The sequence below is a fragment of the Haliotis cracherodii genome, unplaced genomic scaffold (assembly GCF_022045235.1).
Source record: "Haliotis cracherodii isolate W230 unplaced genomic scaffold, xgHalCrac1.p SCAF_7, whole genome shotgun sequence".
In the NCBI taxonomy this organism is placed as follows: domain Eukaryota; kingdom Metazoa; phylum Mollusca; class Gastropoda; order Lepetellida; family Haliotidae; genus Haliotis; species Haliotis cracherodii.
In genome coordinates this window covers 48,599,653-48,612,420 of record NW_027266330.1, presented here as the reverse complement: position 1 = coordinate 48,612,420, position 12,768 = coordinate 48,599,653, and the positions used below count along the sequence as shown (strand labels likewise).

The 12,768-nt window shown below is 41.6% G+C and overlaps 2 protein-coding genes across 2 annotated transcripts in view; both read right to left on the bottom strand.

Annotated features, from left to right (window-relative positions):
* LOC139447402 (uncharacterized oxidoreductase MexAM1_META1p0182-like) overlaps positions 1-11,088 on the bottom strand; it is a 39,641-nt gene extending 28,553 nt beyond the window's left edge. Inside the window, exon 1 of the mRNA XM_071228731.1 lies at positions 10,873-11,088. Within this exon, the coding sequence (XP_071084832.1) occupies positions 10,873-10,906 (34 nt within the window). The 5' untranslated portion in view covers positions 10,907-11,088. The remainder of the gene's footprint in view (positions 1-10,872) is intronic.
* LOC139448388 (uncharacterized) lies at positions 1,307-2,707 on the bottom strand. Its single transcript, XM_071229931.1, has 2 exons — positions 2,500-2,707; positions 1,307-1,710 (listed from the first exon to the last, which is right to left on the bottom strand). The coding sequence occupies exons 1-2, from the start codon at positions 2,705-2,707 to the stop codon at positions 1,340-1,342; spliced, it is 579 nt and encodes a 192-aa protein (XP_071086032.1). The 3' UTR covers positions 1,307-1,339.
* Positions 11,089-12,768: the final 1,680 nt, after the last annotated feature.

Below are 12,768 nucleotides of genomic sequence, written 5' to 3'. Positions count from 1 at the left end.
ATAACCGTAGTGGAATAGCGTTACTTAAAACAATCCACAAAGAACAATATATAGGGCGCCTTTTTACTATTTATACCTTATTTGATATCAATAATTCATTTATGGATATCAAAGAATGAATTTATATCACAAATTCGATTTTTTATCATGAAATGTTTATTAATATAGCGAATCGGTATTTAAATATGAATAACTGAATATATTATCAAATAATGAACTTTAACATCTAAAAATCGAATATCGTATTGTATCTCTAGCCTTCGTCTCCGTGAACTATATGCCGATGTTTTAATAATGCGTGAAGATAGGTACAGTATCGTAACATTTATATATAGCCAAATTCAGATGATGTCTCTACATATAAGTAAGGGCAAGCCTCTTCCCTTTGTTTAATCAGTTTTCCTCCTGGCTATGAATGTGGAAAACTGGCTTTAGGGTTATCTTGTTATCATTGTATTCTAATGCGATTGGAATATTATTATATACTGTCGTACTTACTTAATGTTTTAAATGAGACTTCATGTTTTAATGAGACATGTCACCAAAAATTGCAATTAGTGCTTGTAAGCTCAACACAATTGACAAATACTCTAAAAGATATGACAAGTAAACCATTACTGACCCAACCATCAGAAAGTGATTAGGGTCCAATTTAAACAATGCTCCACCAAACCTCATAAATATGATCACTGAAAGTCGTACTACAGACGTTTAATGTCAAATCACAAAAATGCATGTGAATAGCAATAACATTTAACAGGATCATGTATTCTCTTAACACCATCGCAAAACATCATGTAGAAGCCACAAGTGTACTCATATTTTTTAACAAAGTCACATCTAAAAATGAGACATCAGCAAGTACATATAATAAAATGTGTATTAACATTTTTCGTCAGGAAATAAAAAAAAACATCTCCTTGTTACCACCTCCAAGTTCATCTTAACATCTCCTTTGGTCAAAAGTTTGTTCCCCCTGTAATGAGAGTGTCACGCGTTGCACAAGGGGTGTCCTCCCAAAACTTCTACAGCTTAAAACAACAAAGTTCATGGTCCACTGCACCGCTTATCTCCTGGCTATTACCTGTTGGACATTGATTGGAACAGTCCAATTAATGAAGTGTACAACATACAACAAAACAAAACAATTTGAAGACAATGAAGACAATTTACTCATATAGCACTGGTATAAATAAATAGTACACACACTTTTTGCACTAGACTACTTACTAATTCAATGTAAGCGCTGGTATAAATAAATAGTACACACACTAATTTAATGTGACAACTGGCCTCACTCTGTCACATACAGCACTAAAATTACCATATTTCAAGTCTCTTAACCAAGTTTGAGAAGATGACTAACAGCATCAAGGAACTCGATAGGGGTTTTCTGTCCTTGAGTCAACATGTCCTTAAGACGTCTCAGGCGATTTTCAGTCTCTCTATAAACTCGCTTCCTGCTGGGTGGGGAGGCACCAAAGTCTAACTGTGCGATTTTTGTCCTGTCTGCACACTCAGTCTTCTTAATCACTTCTACAAATCGGTAGATATTCGGGTGGCGGTGGGGTAAGGATCTGTTAAGACGATCGTGAAATCCCTCAAGGTTGTTGTTGGTGCGAGGGCCGGCTGTCTGGTGGTGATTCCACAAAGGTATTGGAAACCGAGCATCATCGTCAACCCAGTTGATGACCAAATAGTCATTGAAGTCTTCAGCTCTCGGAACTGGTGGAGTTGCCTGCATAGCATCAAACCAGGTGTCCTGGACATCAAGCAAGGGCAGGAGGGCAAGTCCAGCAGCTCTTCTGATCCATTGTTGTACTGCAGGATCTTCCTTGTACTGTACTGCTAATCCAAGATCCTGTGTCTTCCGCCAGATCGCCTGACAATAATGAAAAAAACAACCTTTGACGTCGGCATTCGGGAACTCTGTGTTGACGGCACGAATGGCAGCCTTCTCAAAATCCGTCTGGACAGTGGCAGGAGCGAGGGGACGGTTGAATCTCTGTTGGACTTCTGTTTTGAGTCGGCTGAACAGTCTGGTGTAAGTTGTGGTCTGTCTGTCAGGCAGGAGGGCGAAGACAAGTGGGTACATACAGGAACCACTTCTTGCATGTATCATGTATACCTGGTTCCACAGATCTGGGCAAGATGTAAATGTTCCGTCCATGTATACAGTGTCTGCAGACTGCAAAGCTTGGAGTTGGTCATGGGTAGAAAATACAACAATCTTGTTTGCATCTCCATCAGTGAAAAGCAGGAATAGGCGGCTGTCTGTTGTTTCAGTCCAGTATCCTTCAAGTTGGACTTCAGCTCTTGTCTGTGGGAGTGCTGGGATGTTCTTCCGCCTGTGTCGGTACAGGGCACTGCTCATGGATGGGAACGATGGCAGCAGCTGTGGCTGGTCTTCTGTAGCTACCTCATCGTTGTACAGGGTACGCATCGACGTGGTTTCTTCTCTGGCCCTCTTCCTCATGGTACTGATGAATCTTACTCTACTGCTGTCTTCAGGTGGATGAGTGTGATCAGAGACATTTCTGATGAAGTCACCTACAGTGGTGCATCTGCCCTTACAAGTGGAGTCTACGCACTTCCAGTGAATGCATGTCTGTCTGACAACATTCTTGTCATAACGATAGCCATCTAGGAATACCTGCACAGTACCCTTCTGTGACATGACATACTCCACTTTCCTGATACCAGCCATAGTGATAAATTGTCATCGGCGGCGGCGGCGGGTTTAAAGGGTTTAACGTCCGCTTCGCATCTACTGCATTTCGCGGACGGGGAAGGTGGGGAAGAGATAATAAATAGTATAATGATAAGATAATCACCATTCCCAAAAAACTGTAAGAGGGGAGGGGGAAATAACCTCAGATGGGGGTGGGCGAGGAATTGATGGTAGACTAATGTTGTAGAGTATCCTAGTGTGTAAAGCATATGAGACGAGAACAGTAGTTAAGCTGCTATTTAGTAATACTAAGAGATAGAAAAAGAAAAGAAAAAAGGGGGAACCGTTACTGGGTGTAAAGAGTGTGTGTGCGTGTGGGGGGGGGGGGGGGGGGGGGGGGGGGGGTAAGGGCAGCTGGGGCTGGGGGTAAGACGCTTTGGCTATTCGTGTGTTGTAGCGTGGTAAGTGGGCTTGGAGTGTCGGCGGCCGTGGGCTGTGTGGCTAACGTTTTGGGTGGATGTTATGGTTGGCGAGCTGAGGGCGCAGACGTCGGAGAAGTGGACTACATAAGGAATTTGGATCTCGATCCGGTTTGCTATGATGGGAGTTGGGTATGTATTACTGGCCGATGAGTAGGTTAGCTTGGTTTAGGGCGCGGACGTCGGAGAAGTGAAGGGTTGGAGAATTTGGATCTCGATCCTGTTTAGCTGTGGTGGGGTTTGGAGAGTTATACCTGGGTGGGTTTACTGTGGGTAGTATTTAGAAGCGATCTGTTAGTTGACTGTTGAACCCTAAGAAACGGAAGCTGGACACTTCCAACACTACACCCGCATCACCCACCTTCCCAGCAGCCATAATCACCTTCGCTCTGTACTTTTGCGCCGCCGGCCCCATAAACACCCTAAATAAAGTTCTCACAGCTAATAAAGTAGGCATTTGGTTTAAAAAACAAAAAATCCATTTCGACAAAATCAAAGAAGTAAATAAAGGATTCCAAATAATCTTCCCCGACCTACAATCTCTAAACGCAGCCAAAAAGATAACGCAAATCTTCCAATTTACAGTCACACATCAAACTCCAAACTGGCAGCTCTACACCAGAGGCGTAATTAGGGTTAACCCTAGGGAAACAGAAGATGACTTAATAATGTAGGCAAACGAAGCTAACGATAACACAGACACCTTCCCTCAACCCAAAATCACTAGCACTAGGAGGATAACTTCAAATAGAAACGGAAAGACCTCAAACACCCCTATCGTTATTGTCAACTTTCAAAAAACGGCTAAATACCCTGAAGCCCCAAAATTCATCTCTTTCGGCGCATCAACAAAACTAGAAGTAAAACCCTATATTAAACAGGTTAAACAATGCTCTAACTGCCTTCAATACAACCATACAGCTAACGGATGTAAATTCAAAAAAAAAACAAATGCAGGACATGCGCCCAAACAGAATGCCCAGGGACTTGCGCTTCCTGGTGCATACACTGTAAAACAACCAACCACTCCTCACTCTCTAACAAATGCCCACAAAGGCACACTCTCACACAACAGGCCAACAGACACATTAATATAGATACGGCCAAACACCAAACAAGAAAACTATCACAGCATACGAAACAACCACTCCTACCCACACCGCAACCAAACACCCCCCGACATCTAAAATCCGCATGGGATAATATCCTCCAGGAAGTACACCCTACAATCACCACCCACACCCACTACCCACACCACCCCCAAACCTTCACCACACCCAACCCTCTCACAACATCCACACCTACACGCAAAACAAACCGCATACCTCCCGTCACCACCCAACCTTCCACCACTCAGCCTACAGCCACCAGGGCAACAACAACCACAACCGAGCAGGCAAAACCTGAAAATCCAATCAGCAGCCAAAACACAGACATGCCCAGCACGCTCTCGCATACACTACCAGACACGCCACCAACCCCCATGGAGAGTGAGGAACTAAACGAAGAAAACTCAGATGATTACGAAGTAGAAACAGAGGAAGACATAAACGAAATAACTCGCTCAGCCCCTAAAAGAACCAAAAAAGTAAAACGTAAACCCCAAATTCTCCCTAAAACTATGCTAAATAGCGTAACTCTCCTTCTAGCCTACATGCTAAAACAAATTAAACCAGAGGCAAGCACTAAAAACCTGCACAAAATAGCTTACAAACTCAAATTCACCACTCAAAACTATAGAGACTTCAATGCAGGATACCAACTAATTATCTCAGATTTATAAAATAACCCCATAAATCAACCAATCTCCAAACGCTAAAAACCCAAATAATGGCAGGACTAAATATTTTTCAGTGGAATGCTGACGGGCTTAACTCGCACAGCCACGAACTAAAGGCAAAATTTAAGTTAAACAAAGGACCGCATGTAGCATGCATCCAAGAAACTAAATTCTCAAATAAATCCAAATTTAACCTAGCCAACTATAACATAGTCAGAACAGATCGTCCTAAATGTAAAACCACTAGAGCATCAGGAGGATTAGCCATACTAATTAGAGAAGACATAAACTATGAAGAGATCAAAATAAACACCCCAAACCTAGAAACCAATGGTATTCAAATCACCCTAAACAACAACAAAATAAACATCATAAATATCTACCACTGGCAACAACAAAAAATCCAATCAGAGGATCTAAACATACTTCAACAAATAGGCAAAAAATCAACTATTTTCCTAGAAGATCTTAACGCCCACCACCCCTCCTGGGGCACGGGGGACAAAATAGATAACCGCGGTAAATTAATCTCTGAATGGATAGAAGCCAACGATTTAGTATTACTAAATAACAACCAACCTACTAGATATGACAAAACCAATAGGGACATGTCGGCTATCGACCTAACTATTTGTACATTAGACTTAGCCCAAAGCACTCAATGGGAAGTTCACGACGCCCCACTAGGAAGTGACCACTTCCCAATAAACATAACCATAGGAAACACTAACGTCCCCGACCAACCCCAGAACTCAGAACCTAAATTTAATTATAACCAGGCTAACTGGGATAAATTCCAAAATATCTGCAACCAAGCCAATCTAAACGAGATAGAACATAATGACCCAGAAACCTACTGTAAAAACCTAACAGAATACATAATCACCGCAGCTAAAAACTCAATACCCTTTAGAAGGGCAAATAAATCAGGCAAACCCTCAGTACCCTGGTGGAACGAGGAAATAGAACAAACCAGACGAAAACGTAAAACAGCCTTCAATAAAGCCAAACGCGACCATAACTACATACCTATTGCCCACAAACTAAACCATGAGGTCCAAAACCTAGTTAAAATAGCCAAAACCAGGGACTGGAAAAAAAATTGCGAGGGATTAAATAACCGCACAGATGCCAGGACGGTCTGGCGCAAAATTCATGCCATTAGAGGCCTAAAACGACACAAAAAATACCCTAATATAAACAACTCAACCAACCCCAGCGAAAAAGCAAATAACCTAGCAAATCACTTCTCGACCATCAGCAGCAACAAAAACTTCAGCGATAAATTCCAACTAAAACTCAAAACAGAATCCAAACCTACCAAAGAATTAAATAACGACAACCTAGAAATAAATCAACCCTTCACAATAGAAGAATTAAACTACGTACTCCAAAACAGAAAAAAAGGGAACAGCCCCAGGACTAGACCTAACATCCTACCAAATAATCAAAAAACTCCCTCCCAGATTACTCCAATCACTACTCAAACTCTATAATCTAATCTACCTAAACGGCCAGGTACCAACCCCTTGGAAACAGGCTCTAGTTATCCCTATCCCTAAACCCGACAAACCTACAAACCAAGCTAACTCTTATAGGCCAATATCTCTGACCTCAAACTTATGTAAAGTAATGGAATCTATGACCAAAAATAGACTTCAACACTACCTAACTCTAAACAACATCATAAATACAGACCAAAGCGGGTTCACTCCTGGCCGCTCAACTCTAGACAATCTCGCCCGGCTAGAACAGGAGATCAAAACAGGACAACTCAACAAACAATATACTACAGGCATTTTCTTGGACTTCTCAAAAGCATTCGACATGGTTTGGCACAACGGGCTAATTCAAAAACTCAAAAAATAGGACTAAAAGGACAAATTGTAAACTACATACAGGACTTCCTAAATAACCGGAAAATCACAGTGGGTATAGACCAGGTTCTATCGGACCAGTGTCCCCTAGAAAACGGCACTCCCCAGGGCAGCATTCTCAGCCCAACACTCTTTAATATAATGATCAATGACCTCTTCGAGGGCCTATCCCCTAAAATTAAAACATCCAAATTCGCCCTCTGGATCCGCTCAAAAAGTATGTCAACCTCCCAAAACCTACTCCAAAAATCCCTAAATAAAATACAGCAATGGGCAGACAAGTGGGGCTTCTCCCTAAACTCTGAGAAAACTACAGGAATAGTCTTCAAACACCAAAAAATGAAACACGCCACCCCAAATCTTAAACTAAACAATAAACCAATTATGTTCCAAAAACAAACTAAATTCCTAGGGCTAATCTTCGACGAACACCTAACATGGGAGGCCCACGTTAAAAACCTAACTACCAAATGCAGCAAAGATCTAAACGCACTAAGATGCCTCACTGGCTCCAACTGGGGGGCCTCCAAAGATACTCTACTCTCTCTCTACACCTCACTAATTAGGTCTAAATTAGACTACGGATGTGCGATCTATGATACGCTTAGCAATAACCTAACCAAAAAACTAGACACAATCCAATACCAAGCTCTCAAAATAGTCACTCGTTCCCAACATGGCACCTCTCTCACTTCACTTCAGGCCTTAACAGGAGAAATGCCACTAAACCTACGTAGGCAACACTTAACCCTCAACTTTTGGGCCGCGTCCCAATCAAACCCCCCTATCCAAAACCTCCTAAACGAAAATATCCGCCCTCAAAATCAGGCTCTAACTAGGAAGCACCCTTACTTACTCCAATATCTCAACGAATACTCAACTACCTAAACGAAAACAACATAGATAACCTCAAACAAAACTGCAAACCATCAAACACATTTACTCCAAAACTTAAAATCCCCAAAATAGACACATCTCTGGCAAATTCAATAAATAAACAAACCGATCCAAACATAGCTAAATCCACCACACTAGCTTACATTCACGAAAACTGGACAAATTGGTGCCACATCTACACAGACGGATCTTCCGATCCGATCACAAATCGCACAGGTTTCGGAGTCCACATAGCACAACCAAATTGGAACACACAATCGTTTCGACTCCCAAACAACCAATCCATCTTCACTGCAGAGTTAATGGGCATAGCATCCGCCCTCCATAACCAACAAGCTAAAAAACAAAAAAAAATCCTAATACTCACAGACTCACTAAGTGGACTACAGGCCCTCCAAAATAAAAACACCAAAAACCGCCCTAAACTCATAAACCAAATACTCAAAAGCGCAAATAATCTAACAGAGGCAGGCAAACAAATAGCATTTATCTGGATCCCAGCCCACGTAGGAATATATGGAAATGAAAACGCCGACCAAGCCGCCAAAAAATCCCTAAAAATCCCTGAAATAAGTCTAAAACTACCAATATCTAAAGCAGAAATCAAAAGTATTAACAAACGTAAAATCACCCAAAAATGGCACAACATATATAAAAAAAACAACACTCAGATAATCAAAATCCTCAAAAAAAACCTAACCAAACCTAAAATCCTCCACCCATCCAAAAAAATTGATAGAATAATCACCAAACTCCAAACAGGCCACACCAAACTAAACAGTCAACTCTTAAAAATTAAAAAACACGCAACCGGTAAATGCCCACACTGCCCACACCTGGAAACAATAGAACATGCACTCTTATACTGCACGCACTACCAAACCCACCGAGCAACACTCCAAACAAACCTAAAGCTAGATAAAACTCTTACCCTAGAAGCAATCCTAAATCCACATAACAATATAGAAAAATTTAAAGCACTAGGCCTATACTTAACTAAAACCAATCTAATGACTCGCATCTAACATCACTCAACCACACCACATAAACCAACAAACACACACCAACACACTCCCTTAGTACACTACCTCACCCCTTGGCATGTATTCCAAATTTCGAAATCTCCAAAATTTATATAAGCAACCACTAAATCCCCCCTCTGGTTGCAATACCTTTGTTTTCCCTTCTAACCCACGCTAAATGTCCCGGCCGGGCCCGTGTGCGAAATACACTCCAGTCGGAAAGCGCACGTAAAATCCCCAAACGTAAGTAAGTAAGTAAGTAAGTAAGTAAGTTGACTGTTTGTGATAAAGGTGGCACTGGCATCAAATATGGGTTGGGTGTTAAGGGGGGAGAAGAGTTTGTTTATGTTTGTGTGGAGGGACGGGGGGATGGAGTTATATAGTTGGGTGCGTTGGGATGCATATATGGGACATTTGTTTATTATATGATTTAGGTCCTCGGGTGCACGTGTGTTGCAGTGAGCGCAATTACCGTCCGGGTGTCTATTTTGTCTGAATAGATTGTGATTAAGGTTGTACGTGCCACTTATAATTCTGGTAATGATTTTGTCCATTTGTGGGTACGGGCTATAGTTGCGACTTTTTGTGTTGGGCTTTGAGTAAAGTGTTTTAATCCACGGGGAATTTGATAGTTGTAAAAGTTGGGTGTAGTTAGCAGAGCTGATGGGTTTTTTTAATAGGGTTTTGACTTCTGCTTTGGATGTGTGGAAGTTTATCTGGAGCGATGATTTTAAAGTGGTCTATGTGTATGCCTATGCCTGAGACATGATTATTGTTTTGTGAGGCGTCAGTGTAGATGTGTGTATGTGTAGGCCAGCCCGATTTGATATGTGTAAGTGCTAGTTTTGTTTTTTCAAGTTTTGTGAGTTCGGATTGGGAATGGAAGAGTGTGTGTAGCGGGTCAAGAGGGGGAGATAATTTCAAAATCAAGGCCGAAGTTGGGCGGGATGATGTTAAGGTTGTGAGATTTAGGTAGCCCGGGAAATTCTTTGGGGTCCGGGGTGGAGAATATGGAAGTTGAGAGTAGGGGGGAAGTGATTTCCATATTTGGGGAATAGGACGGGTCCATGATGGTAGGAGGGGGAGGATTGGATATACAATTGTAATGATGAGACAATAAACAACTATGTACAAATATTTACATTGCATGGAATGGTGGCAATAATACATGAAAAGGTGACACAAAAAAATGGGATTGATATCAATAGAAATAACGTATTTACAGGGGATAAGGGATAAGGTAGGGAGACTTATCTAGGCCAAATGGCATGTCCTGGGGGTAGCGCTCGGGGGGTGAAGGCTTGAGTAATGGCGGCCAGCCGACCGGCTTGGGTGTTCGAATGTCCGAATCCCTTTGTTGGTAGGTTGAATGCCAGGTAGATCAGTGAATCTAAAGCTGGTAGTAGACGTCGAGTTGAGTGTGTTGGTTTGAAGAGAGATTATTTCGCCTCAGGGGGTGTGTGAATCTTCTCCGGGAAGCCAATGCACATGTGAATACTCCAACATTCTATTTAGATATGACGACACGAACTCAATTGTCATCATGATGGACTCTAGTTATATACTATAGTGTTAATCCACAATAAATTGAGTAAACCCAATTTAAGGTTCAAACTTCTCTCAGCCCGACAACTTGTAAGTTGCTTTTCCTACATACACATGAAACATTTTGATCTTTAACAGTGTATAATTGTGATTTCCTTAACCAGTTAATTGCATTGTAAGTGACGGGTCTTTTTATTATAATCTTCTTTATCTCCAAATAAGTTGTTTTCATTAGGTATATCTGTAACTATTTAATCTTCCCAAAGTACCCTTCCTTGCCTTTCTAAAACAACATCGTAAAGAAGCTAATGAGTCTTCTTAATTACAGGAGAACTATACCATTATAACAACAGGTAAACTCAATCAGCCATGACAACTCTCTGTAGATGTTTTGGCATGTAGAAGTTTTGGCATGTAGAAGTTTTGGGAGTGAACCGTACACGGGCATCGCACGCGTGGCGGACGGGTTCCACAGAAGTGACCAACGAGTGCACATGCGTGTAAGGGGAATAAACTTCTAGGCAGTAATGTGTCTATCTCTTAGTTCCCGATAAGAAGTCGCTTAAAGCGGAACCGGTGAGCTAACAATGAAAAATCTCACCTGTAATGATAGCAACTTTTCCTCCCAGTGCCATTGTAACAGGAAGCCCACTGATGCAGCAAGTCTGTGTGTATGAATTACAATTTAGTTCCTGAATGTTATTCCTTCCACGGCGGCGAGTAAATTAGATATGTCTCTGCAGCTTGCACCGGCGAAGTTGTATGCAGCAGTGTAAACGCGTGTACACACTTGCCTGCACTGGTGACCAAGGGTAGTAGATAACACTCTGTTGCGTAACCTATGTAACGTGAATCATCATCGTGACTTGGCAAAATCTTGCCACTTTGTTATCCTTCATAAGTGAGCACCTGCAGATATCTCTGCGATGTTGCACTCGGCAATGATGCAGCTATATGACGGGGCCGCCTCGGCGACTTGGTTGATAGCATGTCTTTACACCTCGACGACGGGGATCCTGGAACGGTAACTGAGATGTAACTTCCCCAAAACCCAACAATACATGTCTTTAAAATTGTCGATCAGCACGTCCCCCGCGCGACAGACTAGAGGTTAAGTATCACACACAAGCTTTAATTGAGAATGGAAGTTTTGTGTGTTTGTTATGCTTGTTTGTGCAGGTGTGTTTGTGCATGTGATTGTTGTCCTTGAGTATTTGTGGTTTCTTTTTAATGTGGCTTTTTGTGTATTTATGTGTTCGTGTTTTTACTTGTGTGTAAGTGTATGTTTGCGTTTATTTGTGCTACTTAATAGAAAATATATGCATTAAATACGTTTTCGGAACCAAAGGAATTCATATGGACATAGATTAATATATTTTATACTGCAAGGACAGTTCGCTTTATCAGGGCATTATGACCCCAGATAGTACACCATGAACGCCCGAGTAATGACGAATAAAACAAACATTCGCACCAAGTACAGGATTTCACCCTTATCAAACCATGTGTTGTACGGGTCTGTTACGTGGAAAAAATGGCATGCTCCTGACACGATATCACCCTAGACCCCCGCCTGAGCTCCCTGGTACATTGCAGTTTCGGAGTCCATTTTACCTGGGCTGTATTTAGCCATGGAACCAGTATTCAAACAATTACCAACCAAAATTCATCATTGATATAGGATGTTGATTCGACGTCGACACTACAAAATCGTTTCAACTTTCGAATCCAAACGAGTAATTTGAAAGGTAAAGTGTAAGCAAAACATTAACAGTGTTTCAGGCTATTTAAAAAGTTTCAGTTTATTTAAAATGTTTCAGTCGTTTAAAATGTTGCAGCTTATTTAACATGGTGCAGCTTACTTCGAACATATTGTGCTGAATATCGCATACTCAATCCAGTGATTGACATCATGAGCATCGATCCATGCAATTTGGATCGATGACATGCTTCAACCAAGTCAAGCGAGTCTGACCACCAGATCCCGTTAGTCGCCTCTTACGACAAGTATAGTCGCCTTTAACAGCAAGCATGGGTTGCTGAAGAGCTATTCTACCCCGGATCTTCACGGGTCTTATAACGATTGATTTGACTTTATGATGTCAAACGAAATAATCTCCGATGGGGCATGCGTGCATTGCATGACTAACGTACATGTCAACGAGCACGCATAAACTAATGACAACAGTCTGCCCGAAAGCATGTTTACCAAGTGTCAACTATGTAACTGATACCCCGTGCACGTAGTTAGATGACTTGCACAAATCTGAAAATCAAAGTCGAGACAGTATTTGCACATGACGTTATTATGAAGCCTATTAAATGAAGAAATCGTGAGATGCTTCCTAAAATGAATTCCAATGAATTCTTGACACTCAACATTACAAATGGGTGAAGAAAAAACTCGGACAGGGAGCGAGCTAGCTGGTCGCGTTCCTGTCTATTTTACATTTGTTTCTTTGTGAGTTGTTTAACATCGCATTCAGCAATATTCCAG